The 22547-nt window shown below is 37.1% G+C and overlaps 1 protein-coding gene across 1 annotated transcript in view; it reads left to right on the plus strand.

Moving 5' to 3' along the window:
- The window catches only part of F5 (coagulation factor V), a 72399-nt gene extending 52705 nt beyond the window's left edge, over positions 1-19694 (plus strand). The window contains exons 15-25 of the mRNA XM_024239435.2: positions 2863-3099; positions 4069-4279; positions 5792-5971; positions 7864-7980; positions 8981-9052; positions 9985-10088; positions 10537-10692; positions 13219-13363; positions 15315-15466; positions 18228-18410; positions 19401-19694. Coding sequence (XP_024095203.2) covers positions 2863-3099; positions 4069-4279; positions 5792-5971; positions 7864-7980; positions 8981-9052; positions 9985-10088; positions 10537-10692; positions 13219-13363; positions 15315-15466; positions 18228-18410; positions 19401-19547 — 1704 coding nt within the window. The 3' untranslated portion in view covers positions 19548-19694. The remainder of the gene's footprint in view (positions 1-2862; positions 3100-4068; positions 4280-5791; positions 5972-7863; positions 7981-8980; positions 9053-9984; positions 10089-10536; positions 10693-13218; positions 13364-15314; positions 15467-18227; positions 18411-19400) is intronic.
- The last annotated feature ends 2853 nt before the right edge of the window (positions 19695-22547 follow it).

The raw sequence follows: 22547 nt of genomic DNA on the forward strand, positions 1-22547 counted from the left end.
ATATGAGGGGTGGTCTCCTCCCTTAAAATAGTAGTTCTGTTTTAAATTCTTTGAGAACCCCCTAAACTTCTTTCCACAGTGGTTAATTTACATTCTAGGCAGCAGTGTATAAGCATTCCCTTTTCTTCACAGCCTCACCAGCATCTATTTTTTGACTTTGTACTAATAGCCATTCTGACTGGTGTGAGATGGTATTTCACTGTGGTATTGATTTGCATTTCTCTGATGATTAGTGATGTTGAGCATTTTTTTCACATTTGTTGGCTATTGGTATGTCTTCTTTTGAGAAGTATCTGTTCATGTCTTTTGCCCACTTTTTAATGGGGTTATTTGTTTTTCGCTTGTTCAATTGTTTAACTATCTTATAGTTTCTGGATATTAGACCTTTGTCAGATACATACTTTGTGAATATTTTTTCTATTCTGTGTCTGTTCACTCTGTAGATAGCTTCTTTTGCTGAGCAGAAGCTCTTTGTCAGTTTTTGCTTTTGTTGAAATGCTTTTGAGGAATTAGTCATAAATTCTTTCCCAAGGCTGATATCCAGAATGGTGTTTCCTAGGTTTTTCTTCTAGGATTCTTATAGTTTGAGGTCTTACATTTAAATCTTTAATCCATCTTGAGTTAATTTTTGTATATGATGAATCCAGTTTCATTGGATTCACTGGGGTCCAGTTTCATTCTTCCACATATGGGTAGCCGGCTATTCCAGCACCATTTATTAAATACGAGTCCTTTTCCCCTTGTTTTGTTTTTGTTGTTGTTGTTGTTGTTGTTGACTTTGTCGAAGTGCAGGTGGTTGTCAGTGTGTGGCTTTATTTCTGGGTTCTTTATTCTGTTTCATTGGCATATGTGTCTGTTTTTGTATCAGTACCATGCTATTTTGGTTATTGTAGCTTTATAGTATAGTTTCAAGTCAGGTACTGTGATACCTCCAGATTTGTTCTTTTTGCTTAGGATTGCTTTGGCTATTCAGGCTCTTTTTTGATTCCATATGACTTTTAGAATAGCCTTGTCTAATCCTGAGGAAAATGATTCCAGTAGTTGTTAAAAAATAGTGTTGAATCTGTAGATTGCTTTGGGCACAATGGCTATTTTAACAATACTGATTCTTCCAATACATAAACATAGAATGTTTTTCCATTTGTTTGTGTCATCTATGATTTCTTTCATCAGCGTTTTGTAATTCTCCTTATAGAGATCTTTCACCTCTTTGGTTAGATGTTTTCCTAGGTATTTTGTATGTGTGTGTGTGTGGCTATGTTTAATGGGATTGCGTTCTTGATTTCGCTCTCAGTTTGAACATTACTGATGTATAGAAATGCTATTTTGTACATTTGTACATTGTATTTTGTATAATTGATTTTGTACATTAATCTTGCATCCTGAAACTTTACTGAAGTCATTTATCAGTTCCTGGAGCCTTTTCATGGAGTCTTTAGGGTTTTCTAGGTACAGAATCATATTGCCAATGAAGAGAGATAGTTTAACTTCTTTTCTGCTTTGGTTGCCTTTTATTTCTTTCTCTTGCTTGATTGCTGTGACTAGAATTTCCAGTACTGTGTTGAATAAGAGTGATGAGAGTGGGCATCCATGTCTTGTTCCAGTTCTCACGGGGAAGGCTTTCAGCTTTTGCTCATTCAGTATGATGTTGGCTGTAGGTTTGTCATAGATGGTTCCTATTAGTTTGAAGTATGTTCCTTCAATGCCTAGTTTGTTGAAGGTTTTTATCATGAAGGGATGTTAGGTTTTATCAAAAGCTTTTTCCACATTTATTGAGATGATGATACTGTTTTTGTTTTTAATTCGGTTTATGTGGTGAATCACATTTATTGATTTGCATATGTTGAGCCACTTTGCATCCTAGGAATGAAGCCTATGTGATTGTGATGAATTAATTTTTAATTTGCTGCTGGATTTGGTTTGCCAATATTTTGTTGAAGATTTTTGTGTCTATGTACATCAGAGATATTGGCCGGTAGTTTTCATTATTCATTGTGTCTTTGCCAGGTTTTGTTATTAGGGTGATGCTGGCTTTGTAGAAGAAAATAAGGAACAGACAATTAGGGGGTCTTTAATCACCAGAAGTTATAGAAGAGCTGGGAGGAGCTTCCTGGGTGTGACTGCTGGGGTGTGAAGACTTCCCATATGGCATTTAAGTCCTTTACCATCTGGCCACAACCTGGTCCTTTTCCAGCCTCATTTCTCACCAGGTTCCACCTGTCCCTGTGCATTTCACAGCCCAGTTTCACCCAGATCCTTGCTATTTCCCAAACTCTTCCTTTACACCCCTGCTCACAGGCATCCTTCTGCCCTTCTGAGAGTCTGAAATGTCTTTCTAGCTCCTATTCATTCTATGATAGCCAATTCCATTTCGTCTAAGAAACTTACTTTAATTCTTCCAACCGCTCCTAAATATTCAACCAAATTGTTCCTCCAGGGCATTGTCATCTGAACCCACTTAGACTTTGTATATAGCACCTGTTGTCTCCAGATTTGTAGTGTGGATGCCCATTGCATGTCTGTCTTCACCGGTAGCTTAAAAGCTTCTTATGAACAAGAATCAAGCTTCTTTCATCTTCACATCTCCACTACCTATCACTCTCATTTCATTAGTAGATAATGTCAGTACTTTAGCCTTGAGCCTAAGAACAAATATCTTTTGGTATTTCTGGAGAAAACTACTTGGGCCATATCTCACAGGATGGTTGTGAAAATTAAATGAAATAATATACATAAGTTATTTTGTACCTTATATCTTAGCTCCGATTTTATAACCAGCCATTTTGACCTATAATGCTGACATTTTTGTGGTTTAGATTTTTGTTAAGCTTAAGTACATTTGTGGATCATTCCTTTTCCTAGGTTCGTTTTAAAAATTTAGCATCCAGACCATATTCTCTACATGCCCATGGACTTTCCTATGAAAAATCATCAGAGGGAAAGACTTATGAAGATGACTCTCCTGAATGGTTTAAGGAAGATAATGCTGTTCAGCCAAATAGCAGTTATACCTACGTATGGCATGCCACTGAGCGATCAGGGCCAGAAAGTCCTGGCTCTGCCTGTCGGGCTTGGGCCTACTACTCAGCTGTGAACCCAGTAGGTACTTTCATTGAATGCTTTTCTCATTCCCCTAACCTCGTAATCTGAGTCCACCAAATGGAAGAGTCGGGGTTATTTCTTGTCAAATGTCTGTCTTGCTTTTCATGAGGAACGCATAAGGGTGTGGTTAACAGTCTACATTTATCATAACCAGGAACTCTCCATGCAGCTCTTCAGATGACAGAGAGAGAAACATTTATTCAGTGGAGAGGAGGGAAGATTACTTGAACGACTGGCCATGAATTAGAATGCCTACATTTACAGAAGATGGCATTTATTTGAAATTTTCTTGAACAACTATTAGCTATGTTCTGCTCTTTCTTTTTGAAAAGAACTGCAAAGTCAAGACTCCTTTATCTATCATTCTGCAATGTATATATACTTCAAAACAATATGTCGTACACAGTATATGCATACAATTTTATCTGTCAATTAAAAAGAGAAACAACTCCTTCATTTCAGGCATAGTGGAAAGAGCGCAGACTCAGATTTAAATTTTTACCCTGTCACTTAATGCATAATCCTAGGAAATTCCTTGACCTCTCTTAGCCTGGTATCAGAAGTTAAAAATGAGATAACAGTACATAGTGTATGGTAAGCACTTGGTAAATACTTGTTCAATGAATGAATTTATATTTACCATATAAGATAGTTGTCAGGATTAAATGGGAGATTGCAGGCAAATCATTAAATATAGTAATAGATTCTCAACAAATAGTATCCCTTATATTATCAATTTATTATTATCATCATTGTTACTGGGATAAAGATCAACCAGAGGAAGGAGGATTATGAATACAACAGAATTAGGTGATAAATATCCAGGCTTATTACACCATTCATTTATAATCTTCGTCTTCAAATTCAGAGCCTATCAGAAAGTTTCCTTTTCTTATGATGAGTGATTATCAGAAGAGCAGGGAAATTCCTGAGAAAGAGACAATACAATTTACTCTCTTTTTCCAGGAAAAAGATATTCACTCAGGCTTGATAGGTCCCCTCCTAATCTGCCAAAAAGGAATACTACATAAGGACAGCAACATGCCTGTGGACATGAGAGAATTTGTCTTACTATTTATGACCTTTGATGAAAAGAAGAGCTGGTACTATGAAAAGAAGTCCCGAAGTTCTTGGAGACTCACATCCTCAGAAATGAAAAAATCCCATGAGTTTCACGGTATTTTCCTCTGACTTTGATCTAATCTCCTAATTAAATCACACTGGGTCACAGTGATTTCTGCTCTTAGATCTTCACAAAATTAGACATGAGATGCTTCTGAGACACCCAGAGCTACAACTAAAACCGGTTCCTTAACATTCCAGAGGGCTGATGTAATCTGGCAGGTGACACTGTGGGTGACGCAAAAAGAGAAAGTCTGAAAGAGCGTAGAGAAGCTGCTGCAAAACAAACCAACAGAAAACCACAACAACAAAAAGCCAGTGTGCTTCAGCTGGTAACATACATTGAAAAGGAATTAACATTGTTCTGCAATTTAAAGTTAATAAGTTTGTTTCTGGATCTCTAAAGGCACAAGTGTTTATATAAAAGAAATGATCACCTGTGTGTCTTTTCTAAAATAAGAATGATTCTAACAGTTTTAGCTCTCAGCAGCTACCAGCTGGCACCCAAAGCATATGAGAGCAAAATATGAGAGACAAACTAGGTACCCAGGTAATGGGAGAATAGTGGCAAGAGAGCGTTTGGGTGGTCACACTGGGAAAAGTGTGCCTACTTGGAAATTTCACTCGGAAATTTGCCCTGTAAGCTAGTAACTGAAACAGAAACTGAGATGAGAAAGGTACGAGTTTGTGTTATGAATATGTAGATAGGTGTTCTCATGCCTGATATAATTTTAAGGATGCCCAAATGATCTCAACCCGTCCCTCTCCAAAAATTCACTTGCCTGGTTTCTGAAATTTCACAGCAGTGCCTCTAACTTAAGAAGGAGGAAACAAAGCACTTCCCTCACTTTGGTTTCAGTTAAATGTTTGGTAACACTAAACTTTATCTTTAAAATGTTGTGTTACATTTTTAAGGTGATCAAGTTTCTCAGGAACTTTTTAAAAAATCCACATATTTTACTATGGGGAGAGTAGATAAAGCCTGAGAACCCTGGATATCTAATCTGAGAAGTGGGCAGAGGAGTTATCATACCAATGAGAGAATAAACATGACTTGCTATGGTTGCCGGATACACCAACGATAAACTCCTAATTTTATAAACTCCTAGACTTCCTAATTTGCCTGAAATTTTCTCTGAATTTAGAAGGCCTTAAGGTGACATGTTGCATATCTCCTTGCTGACTCTAATCCCTGGAGTTTACTTTGTCTGCCCATATTTGTGTTTATCTTTTGTAGTTAAGGAAAATTAAGACTGTTAATGGAAAGGATACACGGGGAAAGCACAGAACTATAAAAGCTGAGGAAAAGAGTGATAAACTGTTTGGAAAGGAAGTTCCCCCCGCCTTCTGCTATAGGCTGGTGTGAATGATATGAGAAAGACTAGTGGTTCTGCTTCAGCCTCTCACTAATATGACATACAAGAGGGCCCTTTCCATGGCTAGGTAGGCCTGGGAATGCAGAATCATGAGTAATATGGGTGTTGAGTGGGTTGCCCCGTATTTCCTTACCACTCACCCTCTCTGTGTCAACAGATTTTTAATTGATTTCAACTCTTTGTCCTTTCAGCTATTAATGGGATGATCTACAGCTTGCCTGGCCTGAGAATGTATGAGCAAGAATGGGTGAGGTTACACCTGCTGAACATAGGCGACTCCCAAGACATTCACGTGGTTCACTTTCACGGCCAGACCTTGCTGGAAAATGGCAATAAACAGCACCAGTTAGGGGTCTGGCCCCTTCTGCCTGGTAAAGATTGGGTAATGGAAAGAGGTCCCTGCTAAGAAATACAGGGAAAAGGCAGTCTGTAACTCCTTCTCATTTCTTTCTTGTGCATATACTTCCTAAGGGGTCAGAACACAGGGTTCTGGCATAGAGCCTAGGCAAACCCATAGACCCAAAGTATATACGGAGTACAAAAATATCACCTAATTTATGAACTATTTGCAGCACCACACAGGCTAAATGTGTGACCCAACTCAGTTGCTACATAACATGCAGTTTCTCCTAAGCCACTGTGTGTCATACAGATGAGGTCTTAAGCAGATGAAAAAATGAATCCCACAGGGCTCAGGCAGCTACAGCTATCTCTGCTGGGAGGGTTTCCAGATTCTTCAGTTCTGCTCCTCTTCTAGGCTCTATCACCCTAATATCTTTGGGCAAGTGACTCCAGGAATCATATTTTTAAACTGACTTATAGACTATTTGAAGAGGAAAACATTTTAAAAAAATAATTATAAAGTTAAAGAATAACAAAGGTATTTAGAACTTTTCATGTGCAAAATAAAGATAAATGTAGATTTAAACAATCTACAATTACACAGAAGGGATGTTTCTGTGCCAATGAGTTGTTTGTAAGTGTATCTACTTGTGCAGCAGTATAAAAACCTAGGAAGTCAGTTAAAATGCAGATGTGAAGGCAGAGGGATTTTGTTCTCAGAGACTTTAAAGTAGATTTTGGGCAGAATTCCCAGGAGTCTGTATTTTTAACAAACAGCCTTCCTTCTATTTTGCCTTCTATTAAAAGTAATGGCAAAAACCGTAATTATAGTTTGCACCAACCTAACACATGCTGCCTGAGGATTTAGTGAAGGCAGCCCCTCGATAGCACTTTAGGTGATGTTGTGTGAATCTGCCTCAGATGCAGGCACAGAAGTCCAAATGGACTGGTTGGATTAAGATCAGGGGAAAAAAGAGGGTTCTTGTTGGTTTTTCACATGCCAGTAACTCACTAATACATCGAGAGTATTAATTGTATTATATTAATATCATATTAATTAATACAATAATTAATCAATAGATAATCTATTGTATTAAAATCAGAGACAGAAGAGATTCACTCAGATTTACTCATCTTTTCATCAAGTATTAGAAAATCAGTCATCCTTCCCAACAGCCTGCAGACAGACTGAGAAGCTAGGATTGGCTGGTGTCTCTAAATCTGCAAACCTAAATACCTGCATTGGAGAGAGGAAAACTGGAGATCTTTTTCAGTGTGTTTGAGGAAGATAACCATATCTATTCATTTTCACCCATAATCTGGGAAACAGTCATAAATTATAGTCAACAGAATTTAAATATTAACTGCCAGGGGTAATGTTAAATACCAGAATGGATAGCCAGAGGTTTTAGAAATCTCATTCTTTCAGTGTTTTTTCTGAACAATTTATGTAAATCTCTATTCAAATATGTAAGCTTTACGGAAAATTTGAAAACATGGAGGAAGAAGGTTTTATTTTCATTTTCTTATATAAAAAAGAGAAAAAAGCAAAATGAAGAGACGGAAAGGAAACATATATGATATTTTTGAAGCCCAATGATGTCATTCGAGGTCACTTTGATAATTAGGACTGTGAAGCTGTATTGTATGTGAGTTAATTTGTAATATTATATTTAGATAAGTGAAACTTTCTTCTAGTGAGGCGTGGTGGAGATTTAAAAATTTTTTTAGTTATCTCTGTGTGTGTGTTGTTATTGTTTTGTTTTTATCTGTTATACTTTTAGTCCTACCTAAAGAAAAATGGTTAAATTCTATTTGAAAGTCTCTTGTGAAGCAGGAATTTTAGGACTCTTAGAGAACTATCAACCACAATATTTACTTGTTAATTTTTGCAAATGTAATGTTGTTCTTTTTATTTTAGGTTCATTTAAAACTCTTGAAATGAAGGCATCAAAACCTGGCTGGTGGCTCCTAAACACAGAGGTTGGAGAAAACCAGAGAGCAGGGATGCAAACGCCATTTCTTATCATGGACAGAGGTATCACAAGAGCCATGTGATACTTGGTTTAGCAGGAGAGTGCCTATTACTAGAATATTACCAACTTTTAGATTGGAAATATTCAACTCTAAGAACTCTGATGTGACAAAGGCATAATTTGTAGCCATAGTTGCTTTTATTCCGGCCCATGGTCTGATTGCATTGAAAACACATCAGTCAGATCAAAAGCATTCCTCTCAATTCGGGAACCTGCGTAAAGCATCCTTCTTCATGAATTGTGATCCATGGGCAAGTACATGTAAGAAATTTTCCAGCTTCCAAGAGTTGAGGAGGGAAAAGGTCACAGGAATTTAACAATGACTGAGTCACTAAACTTGACATTTCAGCATTTAGGAAACACAGTTTTCATCTGTCCATCTGTTCATCCGTTCTTTAAGCCATTACTAAGCACTGTTGAGTATGAAGCACTGTGCCAACATCCAGGTAGCACAGTGGCTGGTATCCCTTCCTTGATCAAGATATAAATAACCTTGTAACTTTGAGGTCAGCTTTTGAGAACATAGTCTCATGAGGGCTAGAACTTTTTTTTCATATTTTTATATTTTGTATTTCAATTTTTTTGTAGAGAAGAGGTTGCCCAAGATGGTGTCAAACTCCTGGCCTCAAGTAATCCTCCCCCTTCGGCCTCCCAGAGTGCTAGGATTACAGGCATGAGCCACTGTACCTGGCCATGGATAGTACCTAATGTTGTAAAATAGCATAATTTAAGATAAAAGCAGAAGAAAATCAGTTTAAAAAATGATTACATTTCAGGATTTCAGTTGCTTTCTTCTAGGATGCCACTATATCTATTAAAGCACCAGTCTTGTTAGTGCATTTACCATTTTATAATCAGATATATTTAAGTCAGGGCCACACAAGGTAGGTAAAAATATCTAATTACTGACCTGTCAGAAACATAATCCCTAACCATGGAGTTTTACTTTATTATATATATTTTCTGAGCAAAAATTATTCATTTTTTTTCTGTTTTTCATAGACTGTAGGATGCCAATGGGACTAAGCACTGGTATCATATCTGATTCACAGATCAAGGCTTCAGAGTTTCTGGGTAAGTTGTAGCACCATGGTCTGTGAATGGTACCCCCTACAATTGTGCAGCATGCAGCCTATGAAACCATACGTGACAATCCTATCTATGAATCAGTTTTTCTCTTTATGCTTTTCTCTACTACAATATAGTGAAGCAGCTCCATTTGGGGTACATATATGGTAAAGGAAGGAACACTATGGCAGGAGCTAAAGGCCTGTTAGTGTGCTCTTAACACTGCCACCTCTTCTGGTGTATAATGATCCCAAAGAGTCTTTTCCAGGAAAAACCAATAGCTGGGGGTCATTGATTTCTCTACATAAAAAGCCCAGCCTCTCTGCAGGGATTTGGCAAGGATCAGATAGCTTACTCTTATGACCACGCGCCCATTTCCAAAACTCTCCTCAGTCACCTTTTCTGGGTTTGGCCACACATGTAGTATTTCAGCCAGATTCACAGGGTCTTATCAGCCAGGCATTATAGTCCCCATTAATATGGCCCTTTGCCTATGGCAACGATTCATCTATTCAGAAAACTTTGTTGAACCTCCACTATATGTCAGGAATTCCTCCAAAGTTTTCCCACACTGCCTCAAACCCCTTCCCAAGATCAAGAGGTCATGATCAAGAGGATGATGAGGCTCCCATATAGCCTTCCATGTTTTCCTGTTAGGCAGGCAAATTCAGCATTAGGAATATCAACACAACAGAAAAAATCAAACATGACCTGTGTGCAAGAAAGGGGATAGCTGGTAGTTGGCAGTTGACCAAACGCAGACCTGAAGCCCAGATTTCATCATTAAGGACTGGCTTAGTAGCTAAGGCCCATGCCTAGACTCCTGACTACAACAGAGGTCCTCCAAGGATCTGGTTTTCCACTGGATGAAACTCACTTGAGAAATTGCTGAGTTTTTAAAAAATTCAGAATAAATCTTTTTCTTCCCTTGAGTTTAGGTTACTGGGAGCCCAGATTAGCAAGATTAAACAATGGTGGATCTTATAATGCTTGGAGTGTAGAAAAACTTGCAGCAGAATTTGCCTCTAAACCTTGGATCCAGGTTTGTCTTAATAGACTGATAATATTTACTGCTATTGTAATAATAAAAATAAAAGTGATTTAGTAATTCCTCGTTATTGTTCTTGCAATGGTGTTAGGGGAAATAGCAAGTACTAAGTGTGAGGCACTGTTCTAAGTACTTTATGTCCTTAAAATCAACCATCTGAGGTTGGTTCTAATAATATCTTGTTTTATAGATTAAAAAACAAAAGGCACAGAGATACTACCTACCTTCCCAAAGTAACACACAGCTAATTAGTCATTGAGTTGGGATTCAAATCTAGGTACTATGTGCCCAAATATGAATTGCATGTAGTCATTGCATCAGTTTGCTAAGATCTTACGTGCTAGCTCTTTAGTTCTGAAGAAAGCTGATTGTATAATGAATTTAGGCAGTGTGTGACTTGTTGACAAGGACAGTTCTGTTTACTGGCTTTCCTATATTGCAGGTGGACATGCAAAAGGAAGTCATAATCACAGGGATCCAGACCCAAGGTGCCAAACACTACCTGAAGTCCTGCTATACCACAGAGTTCTATGTAGCTTACAGTTCCAACCAGATCAACTGGCAGATCTTCAAAGGGAACAGCACAAGGAATGTGATGGTTTGTGTGCATATTTCTATCTGAATCTCTAGACTCAGCCTAGGATTATTATGACTATACCTAATGATTATGTATTTTAAAAAATACCTTTCTGGGTATTAGAAATGTGAATGGCTTTCTAAGGGTCATATGGAGAAAAGCAGTAATATGATAGGTCTGTGTCTTACAAATTAAAGAGAGAAGCAGGGTTACTGAAACTTCAAAACCCCACAAAACTTTAAAAAATCATTTTACCATCAAGCAAAATACCCAGATTTCTCAGACTGGCCGATGGTATACGGCAGAGTAGAACATCTGGTCTTGCGCCTCAAGGAGCTCATGCTAAAAATTGGCTACCAAGACTTTTGGTTTTACTATTGTAGTTTGTTTTGTTCTTTATTTCAGTGTACCTGAAGTAAATAGTAGTGTTAATGCTAGTAAGCCTCTGAGGCAGTGTGATTCTCAGACTTTTTGGGGGGCCATGCCTGAGGAATGACATCCTCCTTCTGGTTCTTCCAGGGGCTCAGCCAGAAGCCCTAACTCTTCTCCTCCTCTCTATTCTCTTCCCCAAAGAAACCTACCTGAATGCAAGGAGTCTGCCTGCCATTATTATACCGATAACCTTGAGTCTGTTTCTGCTTATATTTTATATAAAATTATTTACTGTTTATTAGTTACCTATTTTTAATAATTATTTATAATATGTCTCAGAACCATCGGAATCCTAAATTATGGTTCTTACTAATCAGTATTATGAGAGAAAACACAGATTGCAGTTGAGTCCATAGCATAAAGATTTTGTCATCTATGTTCATGAGAGGATATTGGTATATAGTTTTATTTTTTTAATTGTCTTTTTCTGTTTTTGATACCACAGTTATACTAGTTTCATAAAATTGGTAAGCATGCTTTTTTCTACATTCTAGGAGAAAATGTCTGCAATTGGTATTAATTCTTTAAATATTTGGTAGGAATCACTAGTGAAACCATCCGGGCCTGCAGATTTTTTTGGGCAGTTTTTAAATTACAAATTCTATGTTCTAAATAGTTACAGAGCTATTCAAATTATCTATGTCATATTGGGTGAATTGAAATACTTTGTATATTTCAATTAACTGGTCAATTCCCTCTACGTTGTTAAGTTTATATGTGTAGAGTTGTTTGTGTATTCCCTTATCCTTTTTCATGTTTGTAGTGATTTTGCCTGTTTCATCTCTGATATTGTCATCTGCACCTCCTTTCTTTTTTGTGTGAATCTTGCTAGAGATTTGTCGATTTCAAAAAAAAAAAAAAAATCTTCTTGGCTGGGCGCAGTGGCTCACGTCTGTAATCCCAGCACTTTGGGAGGCCGAGGAGGGCAGATCATGAGGTCAAGAGATCAAGACCATCCTGACCAACACGGTGAAACTCCCTCTCTACTAAAAATATAAAAAAAGATTAGGCATGGTGGTGTGCACCTGTAATCCCAGCTACTTGGGAGGCTGAGGCAGGAGTATCGCTTGAATCCGAAAGGCAGAGGTTGCAGTAAGCCGAGATCTTGCCACTGCACTCCAGCCTGGTGATGGAGTGAGACTCCGGTCTCAAAAAAAAAAAAAATCTTTTCACAGAACCAGCCTTGTTTTATTGATTTTTCTCTATTGTTTTTCTGTTTTCAATATTACCGATACCTGCTCCAATCTTCTGTTTTAAAAAGTTGGCTTTTTCTGACATTGCTCTGTCAGGAAAAGGGGTAGGGCACAGCCTGGTTACTGCCAAGTGGGGGTCAAAGTCCAGGTTCCCCACTCCGTTGCCACCTAAGAAGGGATTGTTCCTTGGTGGCTGGGTGGGAAGGGAAGTTCCCCATTTGGCCTCCACTGACACTGCAGGGGCAGGAGCTTCATTAGGGGCTGGAGATGAAGGCCCTAAATCCCTACATGGCCTTTTCTGACACAATCCCCGTGAGGGTGTGGGGTGCCTCTTTAGCCTCATGAGCATAGAAGTCTAGGCTCCCCATTCAGCCTTTGCTGTTGTGGGTTGGGGAGGGGCCTCAGGTTTTTCTATGGTGTTCGGCTAAAGGAGAGAAGTCAGTGTCCACCAGTTTTCTATCATATCTCACTATGCTGCCCTTTACTGGTACTTTGGTTAGAGAAAGCAGATTTTATTTGGGCTTTTTCAGTCTGTACTCATTGGTGTTTCCAGGTTGCCGGCTTCTTCATCTCTAAGTCTGGGATTTATGAGGCAAAAAGAAGATTCAGGACACTGACCACCATTTTGTTCCTTCCAAGAACCCTAGCCAGTCTGTCTTCTGAGCTCTTTTCAGGGTCTTATGTTTCTCTTAGTTATAATGTCCAAAGTTTTTAGTTGTACTTAGCAGGAGGAATAGGGCAAAGTACATATACACAATATTCCTGGAAGTGGAATTATCCCCAAGTATATTTTATAACCAAATTGATTTAGTTCGGGCCCCATGAAAATGTAGTATTACAATATTAAATTAGATCAAAATTTTAATATAAAGTCACTTTATAGATCATTGTTACATAACTAAACTTTCCTCTTTTCTTCTAGTATTTTAATGGCAATTCAGATGCCTCTACAATAAAAGAGAATCAGTTTGACCCACCTATTGTGGCTAGATATATTAGGATCTCTCCAACTCAAGCCTATAACAGACCTACCCTTCGATTGGAGCTGCAAGGTTGTGAGGTAAATGGTAAGGTACAAAGATGCATTATTTTCTCACTGCCACTCAAAGAATCAAGATTTGGGAGGTATGGGAGAATGAGTAGAATTTTTAGTTCTTTTCAGTGATTTAGGCTCTTAGGAAAACCTTTGTGAAACAGAGGTTCTACTCAGGTAAACTCTCAGTGTGATCTAGACCAAGAATAGTTCTGCCAATCAGAGGGCCGACAGCATCTCTGTGAAGAAAGTGCCTGGATTATATAGATACATCACAACTCTCCAAGGAAGGGCTCTAATTTGGAATTACCTCTATCGGCCCATTTTCAATAAGACCTACCTGAGATTCAAACTAGGCCTGACTCTTCCAAAGTCCTCCAGGTCACTCAGACTTCAATGTCATGACAGTATCTGGCAACATCACTGCCATATATGTGGTGTTGAATGAGTGTTTTTGAAATCCGAATTGGCTTCCCAACTTCCTGAAACCACAATTCTTCTTTATATTTTCTTTCATACCCTATGTAGGTACTCAAGTCTTTTCTATGTTAGCTGCTATTTCTCAGGGGATGTAATGTGACCTGTGGTATAAATAAATCCAGGTAATCATAAATGGTCATAATAAAATTCTACTATATATAACAAGGATGTTTAAGAGTCTTAACTGTTCTTCTTGGACTCTTAAAGCAGTGCTTTCCAATATTTTTTACTTCAAATCACACAAAGAAAATGATATCTGCCTGGCATTCTGAGGTAAAAGAATGAAGCAAGAAACCTAAGGCATGGCTGATCCAGGCCCCACTTGGCTGCTCAAGGGCTGGAGGTGGGAAGAGGGATCAATAAATAGGCGCACTAGAAACCTGCCATGGCACACCTGTCAGGAGTTGCAGTACTTCCCTTTGGGTGGAGAGAAGCCGCCATGATTCACAATGGAGAAAGTAGCTAAAACTTGGAATCAGTTTCCTATTAAAGCAGATAATGGCACAGTATACCCTTGGATGGATATGGGTATTTTGCCAATGTCCAGATAGCAGTAGTCTATAACATCTCCCAAATAAAACACAAATCTTGTATCAGCAGGACCACTCCTTGAAACAGTTCCATAAGTCATTGTGTTTTTTTCTTTCCATATGGTATAAATAGATTTGTTCAGATCCTAATAAACTACCCTAAAATGTGACATTCAATTCTGTTAACTTATTTAAAACATCTATTTTTATACAAGAAGCATTATTTTCTTCTTATTAATTTTCTTGATACTTAGGTAATTATTAGCAGTGGGTATTATTTTTAGGGCTCTTTTATTTTCATGGAGAAAGTAAGGCATCACTTCAAGCAAATTTCTGCATGATTTACCAACAAGAACAAAGCGTCACAGAGATGATGGGCAGTCAGCCAGGTTCACTCACTAGCTGTGTTTCTTACAGTCACAGGTCTGCCTTGCTGCCTATGATATTCAAATTACACCTTGGAAAAATTCCAAAGGGTATATAACTTGAATTACCCTCTAAGGGTTGAAACAGAAAATATTAAATAGTGACTGAGGGTCCATTGTATCTTCTTTGTAGCTTTTGTTAGAAGAAACAGATTTTTATATATAGATAGTTTAGGATTATTGTCACCTGAAAGCAAAGACCAAAGTTTCCAAGACTCTCAGAAGGAGGAAGTGAGTTTAAATGTTTAGAACATGGTATTTGGTATCAGATTGTCTGAATTCAATTCAGTTTCTGATTCTTGTGGCTGTGTTACCTTAGACAAGTTACTGTGTTTTGGCTATACTAAAATGGAGATATTTATGAGCATTAAATAATACATGTAAAGCCTGAGAACAGTATTTGGCACTTGGATTCAATAAATCTTCATTGTTGTGGTTATTGTTTTTGTCATTCGTTGGTAGTAATATTATTTCTTATCTCCTCTGCAGTGCAAAATGCCATGCAGGGAATATTGGTGTGTAATTAATCACATTACTTTTCTTTTGATAGGATGTTCCACACCCCTGGGTATCGAAAATGGAAAGATAGAAAACAAGCAAATCACAGCTTCTTCGTTTAAAAAATCTTGGTGGGGAGATTACTGGGAACCCTTCCGTGCCCGTCTGAATGCCCAGGGACGTGTGAATGCCTGGCAAGCCAAGGTCAAGTATACTCTATGCATGTTGTTCTCTTAGCGCTCCAGAAGAAAGCAAAGGCCCTCACTACCGCAAACATGGAGGATCTGGGAAGCAGGAGTATTTTAATCTGTTTCTGCAGATTAAAATCCTAGGTCCAAGAGTCTAGGATGTCTGTGGATTTGATAGCTTTGACTATAACTTTGTCTCAGAGAGAAGTCATTTATCATCTCTGTGGTTTTTGGTCTAGTCTTGATTTAAACCAATAATAAGCAAATTAATTTTTCTACAAAGGGATAGATAGTAAATATTTTAGTCTTTGTGGGCCATACATTCTCTGCCATAACTACTCAACTCTGCCATTGTAGCAGTAAAGTAGCCATAAACAATATGTAAATGAATGAGCTGGCTGTGTTCTAATAAAACTTTGTTTACAAAAAACAGGCAGCGGGCCAAATTTAGCCCATGGATCATAGTTTGCCAACTCCTCATTTAGACAGCTTACATTAGTGATAAACAAATGATTTAGATTTGCAACATCATCTCTTATTTTTTCTTTACAATTTAACAATATTTTTTCATTTTCTTAAATGAAATGTCATTTAAACTCTTTTGTTCTCTTCCCCGCCCTCCTTATTTTAAGAGCTTTGTGATATTCCTTGAGACAACTAGAAGCATAGTAAAATGTTGCAAAACCAGAGTTATAAAATCAGTGATCTAAGTTAAACAAACACCTTCCAGAGAGTTATACTGTCCCTGATATTAGCCCACTGAGTAATTCAGGTGATTTAATTTGGGGGTAACTCTTAATAGTTGACTCATTTTTATTAATTCTTTAAATGACCTGAGATATCAGAATGGCATGGATAACTTGATGATCCCTTCAGCCAACTAAATCCAAATTCCCTACTTTCTATCCTCATATCTCCCTCCCTTGAGATACCTACACTACAATTTCCTGACTTTCTATAGAATTCCAGGGCATATTCTTAAATTAGGCCACCAGAAAGGAAAAAAGAATTGTGATGCTGGTGGGGTAAATAGAAAAGACTGGATTCCACACAGTCTTGGGAACTGATATCTGTGTCTTGAAACTCATTCTGGCCCAATACGGAATCACAGAATGTTACAGTAGCAAGGAGCAAAGCATCTGGTTTAGATTTTTCCTTTTAATTCTAAATACACGGGAGATTAAATAATTTTAGCTTAGTTTGGTAGCAGAATCAGGACTAGAATCCCATTCTCCCAGTAAACAGGCCATGCTCCTTCCACCATTTGAAGCAGTCCAAATACCTCATTTTGCAATTTTGCAGAGGGCAAAGCTGACACCCAGAGAAGTTAAAATAATAAAAACAGTGTTATATTACATTTATATAATTTACATAGCAATATAAATAATAATTAAAGAGATGTTATCCAATTCTTTTTCAGATGACTCTTTAGACTTGTTCATGGTATAACCTTGTCACTCCATACTTCATTTTACAATCTTTTAAAAAAATTTGTACTCTCTATAATTTGCTCTTAGTCTTTGTGATATAACAAAGGCCTCAAAGATAAAATGCTCATTTTTAATGGTGTCATTTCAAAGTTAGAATTCGAGATCAGAAATATGTGTTTTACTTAACCCCCTTCCATTCACATGAAATGTCTTTATATGGTCTCTTTAGAGAGGTTGAAAATCAAAGCTGGACATATGCAGGGATGCACATAGATGCTGTTCTCTCCATAACTAAAATGTCTCTACCTCTTTTATGCCTATGAAAACCTCTAGCTGGTTATACTCTGTATCGCTGGTACAACCTTGATATGAAGACACACTAAGATACCACCCAGATGACACTAGAGGATGTTATAGAGTTAAAAGTTTTCTCATATAATCATTCTAATTCAGTTAATTTGCTTTTAAAATACATATAGCATGTGAATTTTTGTATATACACATACACCTATATATACACATACACATATGTATGTGTGGGTGATGTTGAAGAAACATATCAATATTATTTCCTTTAGAATTGAATGAGTTTATGGTAGATGATAAATCTCCCAAAGGTAAAAATTTATCTCAGATTACTCTGAAACGCAGTTTAGACCTTCTGATCTTTCTCCAAACACATATCACCAACCATGTGATTAGGCATTTTGTCAGGCGGAGACAGGACAATAACTGTACTGTGTATCAAGCTCTACTTATGGTTTTATCAGGTCTCTCAAATATTACATTTATTTGAAATATTAGAAGAAATTGAACTATTTCTGCTATTTGACATTAACAGGGGGAAAGAGAAGTTGTGTTTTGTAAAATAGGTGAAATAGAGAGAGGATGCTATCCAATTATTTCCCAGATAACCCTGCAGCAATATTACCAGAGTATTTAAAGAAATTTGCTTAAGAAAATAATATTCACAGATAATTTAGCAATTTAATAATTTTTCCAAATAAAGCTCATTTATTCAACAACTATTTATTGAACACCAACTGGGTGTCTTAACATTGTGGTGAGTACCAGGAAACAAAATGAAATAAGCCTTTACCCTCAAGCAGTAAGGAATACTAAGAAAGAAACAATTATAGTACAATGTGTGAAATACTTCAATAAAAATTTACACACATATTGTGGCAATGAAGAAGAAAGAGGGAAAGCTTCTAGGAGACTGTGAATCCTAAGGGATAAGACAGAACAAAATCCTTTTGAGCTCTGTGCTTTTTTGCATAACTTGGTCTAAAGAAAAATAAAGGTTTTAACATCTTCCTTATCTATGTGTTTTTGTCATTTTCATAGGCAAACAACAATAAGCAGTGGCTAGAAATTGACCTACTCAAGATCAAGAAGATAACGGCAATCATAACACAGGGCTGCAAGTCTCTGTCCTCTGAAATGTATGTAAAGAGCTATACCATCCACTACAGTGACCAGGGAGTGGAATGGAAACCATACAGGCTGAAATCCTCCATGGTGGACAAGGTAGAGTGGCAACTGGGCAAAGAGAAAGCAATCTGAAGACTGTGCTACAATGAGAATAACAGTATTTTGCATTTGACAAATATGCAGTGACATGTACCACCTCTTTAAGTCTTCTAAATCTTAGTTCTTCAGGTGCCTAGTCTCAGACAAACTCCTGGTTGTCTGTTTTGGTTTGTTTTATTTCTCACTACACCAGGTTGCCCTCGTGGGCGGATAAATATCATTGTCATAAAAAAAATAGTGATTTTATTTCTGGTGTGTGTAAACCTTGGGGAACTTGCTGATGATGGAGGCGGGGGAAGTTATACACTTTAGTTGAGGATATAAGGTACACGCCAACAAGAATAAATAAATTCAAATGCATGGTCACATTTTAAATGTTAGCAATAGTTAACCATTTATTTGTGGCCACTTCCTGGCACTTATAATGCACTTACGTTGACATACATTTTTAAATATTTACAATGACTTCTGTGAGGTAAAATTTTATTATCCTTATTTTGCCAATGAGGAAATGAAGAATCAGAGAGTAAGTAACTTGTTCAGTCATATAGCTAATACAAAGGGGCTGAAGGCAGAAATGGTTTTGCAGCTGCTCCACAGCACCATGTGAGACTTGTTTATTTTTCCCCAATTTAAGTCAGATCACTGGTGAGATGAAATCTATCTGGCATGTGATTTCGTAACTGATAAAGGATCATCTCTGTGATAGTGTTCTATGTGTTCTTTGATATGTTCATTTTGAGCTAATAGGACAAAAAATTTTCTGGGTTGGGCATGATGGCTCATGTCTGCAATGCCAGCACTTTGGAAGGCTGAGGTGAGAGGATTACTTGAGCCCAGGAGTTTAAGGCTGCAGTGAGCCATGATTGTGCCACTGGACTCAAGCCTGGGCAACAGAATAAGACCATGTCTAAAAAAAAAAAAAAAAAAAAAAACACCTTATCCATTTATGCTGTCATTAAAGATTTTCTCTTATTTTGCTTTCAGATTTTTGAAGGAAATACTAATACCAAAGGACATGTGAAGAACTTTTTCAACCCCCCAATCATTTCCAGGTTTATCCGTGTCATTCCTAAAACATGGAATCAAAGTATTGCACTTCGCCTGGAACTCTTTGGCTGTGATATTTACTAGAATTGCATATTCAAAAACCCCTGGAAGAGACTCTTTAAGACCTTAAACCATTTAGAATGGGCAATGTATTTTATGCTGTGTTAAATGTTAACAGTTTTCCACTATTTCTCTTTTTTTTCTATTAGTGAATAAAATTTTATACAAGAAGCTTTTATAATGTAACTCCTTGCTACCAGTAAGTAAGATAATGGCTGTTACTTCTGCATTAATTTGAATACAGATAGGAAAATATCAAGAACCAACAAGAAAAGGGCTTATCTTTCTTAATGATTAAAAATGCTATGAAGTAATATTTATGTAGTTAAAATGCTTCATTATAACACTTTTAAATCCTTTACACACTAATAAAACAGATATTAGTTTAAATAATAATTGATAGACCTGGATAACTTTCATTCCTACATTTTTCTTTAGAATAATTATGATTTAAGAGCAAAGGAAACAAACACATGATTTTTTAATGGTTTTTCTTGACAGTGAAGAGAAAAACAATATTATCGAATGAAATAAGTACTTAAAATATCCTGTCTTTCCTATATAACCATGATTTTTCTGACTTTCCATGAGTAAAGAAACAGCCAAGCATCTTTCCAGTAGCCCCATTGAAATTGTGAATCCGTCCTGGTCTCCCCAAGGACTGTACACATTGATATTCAAGGTTGGTGGTCATTAGATATGGAACAGAACTAAAATAACCATGGTAGAACTGAATGTGTAATGTTGGCTTTATTCTAGCTGGTACTACATGGCACACAATTTCAAAACATAATTTCACCTACGGGAAAGCTCAGACCTATAAAACAGAGCATGGGAACTGCTGGTCTAAATACAGTTGTTCCTGTTCAGACCTCTGGCCAAACTGGCAAGCAGTTAAAGTTTTCTTTCAGGGCCTTCCTCTCTATGGCCTCAACTTCCTCCTCTCTCTCCTTCCAGCAACTTCCCCTTTCATCATTCCTTTCCCTGGGGACTTGGCTTTCAGTGATCCTATAGATATTGCACAACTGGGGAACCTTTAGACATCCTTAAAGTCACATGAGATAGACAGTCATTTGGGATGTCTGAAATAAACCACCCCAAAACTTAGTGTTAAAACAGCAACCAAAAAAAAATTTATGTGAGATTATGGATATGTTACTTAACTTGATTTAATCATCCCGTAACGTATACATATATCAAAATGTTATGTACACCATAAATATATAAAATTTTATCAATGGAATTCATAACAATCTCTCAGACCACGGAGCAATCAAATTAGAACTGAGGATTAAGAAACTCACTCAAAACCACACAACTACATGGAAACTGAACAACCTGTTCCTGAATGACTACTGGATAAATAATGAAATTAAGGCAGAAATAAATAAGTTCCTTAAAACCAATGAGAATAAAGAGATAACGTACAAGAATCTCTAGGACACAGGGCTTCGCTTTTGCTGCATTCTATTTGTTGTGAACACAAATTACAGGCCAGTCTAGATTCAATGTAGAAGGGAACTGCATAAGGACCACATACCAGGAGGCATAATTCACTGGGAGCATCTTTAGAAACTACCAGAGTTACCCGTTGCCCATACCAGTGGGGTAGCCCTATGAATGTATATTAGAGTTTCGAACATCCACAAAACACTGGCTTTCTAATATTTGTATTCCCACTATTCCTTTCTTTTCATGATTCATGTCATTGTCCCATCAACATTTCTAAGATTTCCATTCTGTTAAGAGCAAAAGAGAATGTTGGAAGGTAGGGGAAACATTTCTTTGTTTTCTATAGGGCCAGCCTCATGGATGTGTGTGATCTGTTCAGTTGCAAAGGGTCCCATGCTCAGAAGGACAACATGCTTAATTTAATGCCTTGCAGTTACCATCTTGAAATCCTTTATTTTTTAAGAAGGAATTAAACATTTCCATTTTTCAATGAGCCCCACAAATTAAGCAGCTAGTCCTGGGCTTCTCTACTCTGAAATTGGGCAGGATCTCTCTTGATCTAGAATTTACTAAGGCATAATAGGGGCAAGAAAATCTTACGAAATAATGGGGGGTAGGGAAAAGATGGGAATGGAGCATGAGATCCAGCTTCGTCATTCTCTACTTGAGAAAAATAAGGCCCCAAAGATTAAACAACTTACCCAAGGATATTCCTTGTTAGTGTCAGAACTGAAACCAGAAACCAAATATCCATCCCTAGACTTTTAATCTGGTTTCTCTTCCATAAATGAAAATTATAATGTTTCTAATCCATTGCTCAGACAGGTAGACATGAATATTAATTGATAATGACTATTAATTGATCTGGAAAATACTTGTTTGGGGATCAATAATATGTTTGAGCTATTATCTGATGCTGTGTAGAAATATTAAAACCCCTCTTATTTTGAAATAAAAAAGAATTTCCACTTTTTATTTCTCTCTCTGAACTCACTTAGATGAAATTACAAGTTTGGCTACATAGTATATCTCCAGTGACATAATCCACTGTTTGTTATAACTGGGTGCTATGGAAAGAAGTTAAATGACTCACGGTAGAATCATGACTTAAGAGAAACCAACAGATAAAATTCTAAACATTATTAGTCATTCTAATTGCAAGCTGGGAAAGAATAGCTGTGAATGTATCAAAAATATGAAAGGACTAGAACAAACATGAAATTATTTCTCCAGAATTCTTTCAAGTTATTAAAAGAAATAACAAACTTCATGCCATTTTTATAATCATTTTGAATAAACACCATATTTTGAGTTCAGGGCCATTTTGGCAAACCCAGGGAAAAGCTCTTGCCAAATAGCTTGGATGTTCCCAAGAGCCATGAATATTTCACCATTTACTTCTCTGGAGAGACCGGGAAGGAACAATTTACTAGGCAGGGAATTTTGGTTTTACAAAATATTGGCATATGCCCCAGTGCAGTGGGCCTAACACATACTTAAAAATATCTGATAGCTCCATGTTAGCATTTTTCTTGTTTTATTTTTCCTAATGGAGAAGTATTTTATGGAAAA

Source organism: Pongo abelii, chromosome 1 (genome assembly GCF_028885655.2).
Source record: "Pongo abelii isolate AG06213 chromosome 1, NHGRI_mPonAbe1-v2.0_pri, whole genome shotgun sequence".
Classification (NCBI taxonomy): domain Eukaryota; kingdom Metazoa; phylum Chordata; class Mammalia; order Primates; family Hominidae; genus Pongo; species Pongo abelii.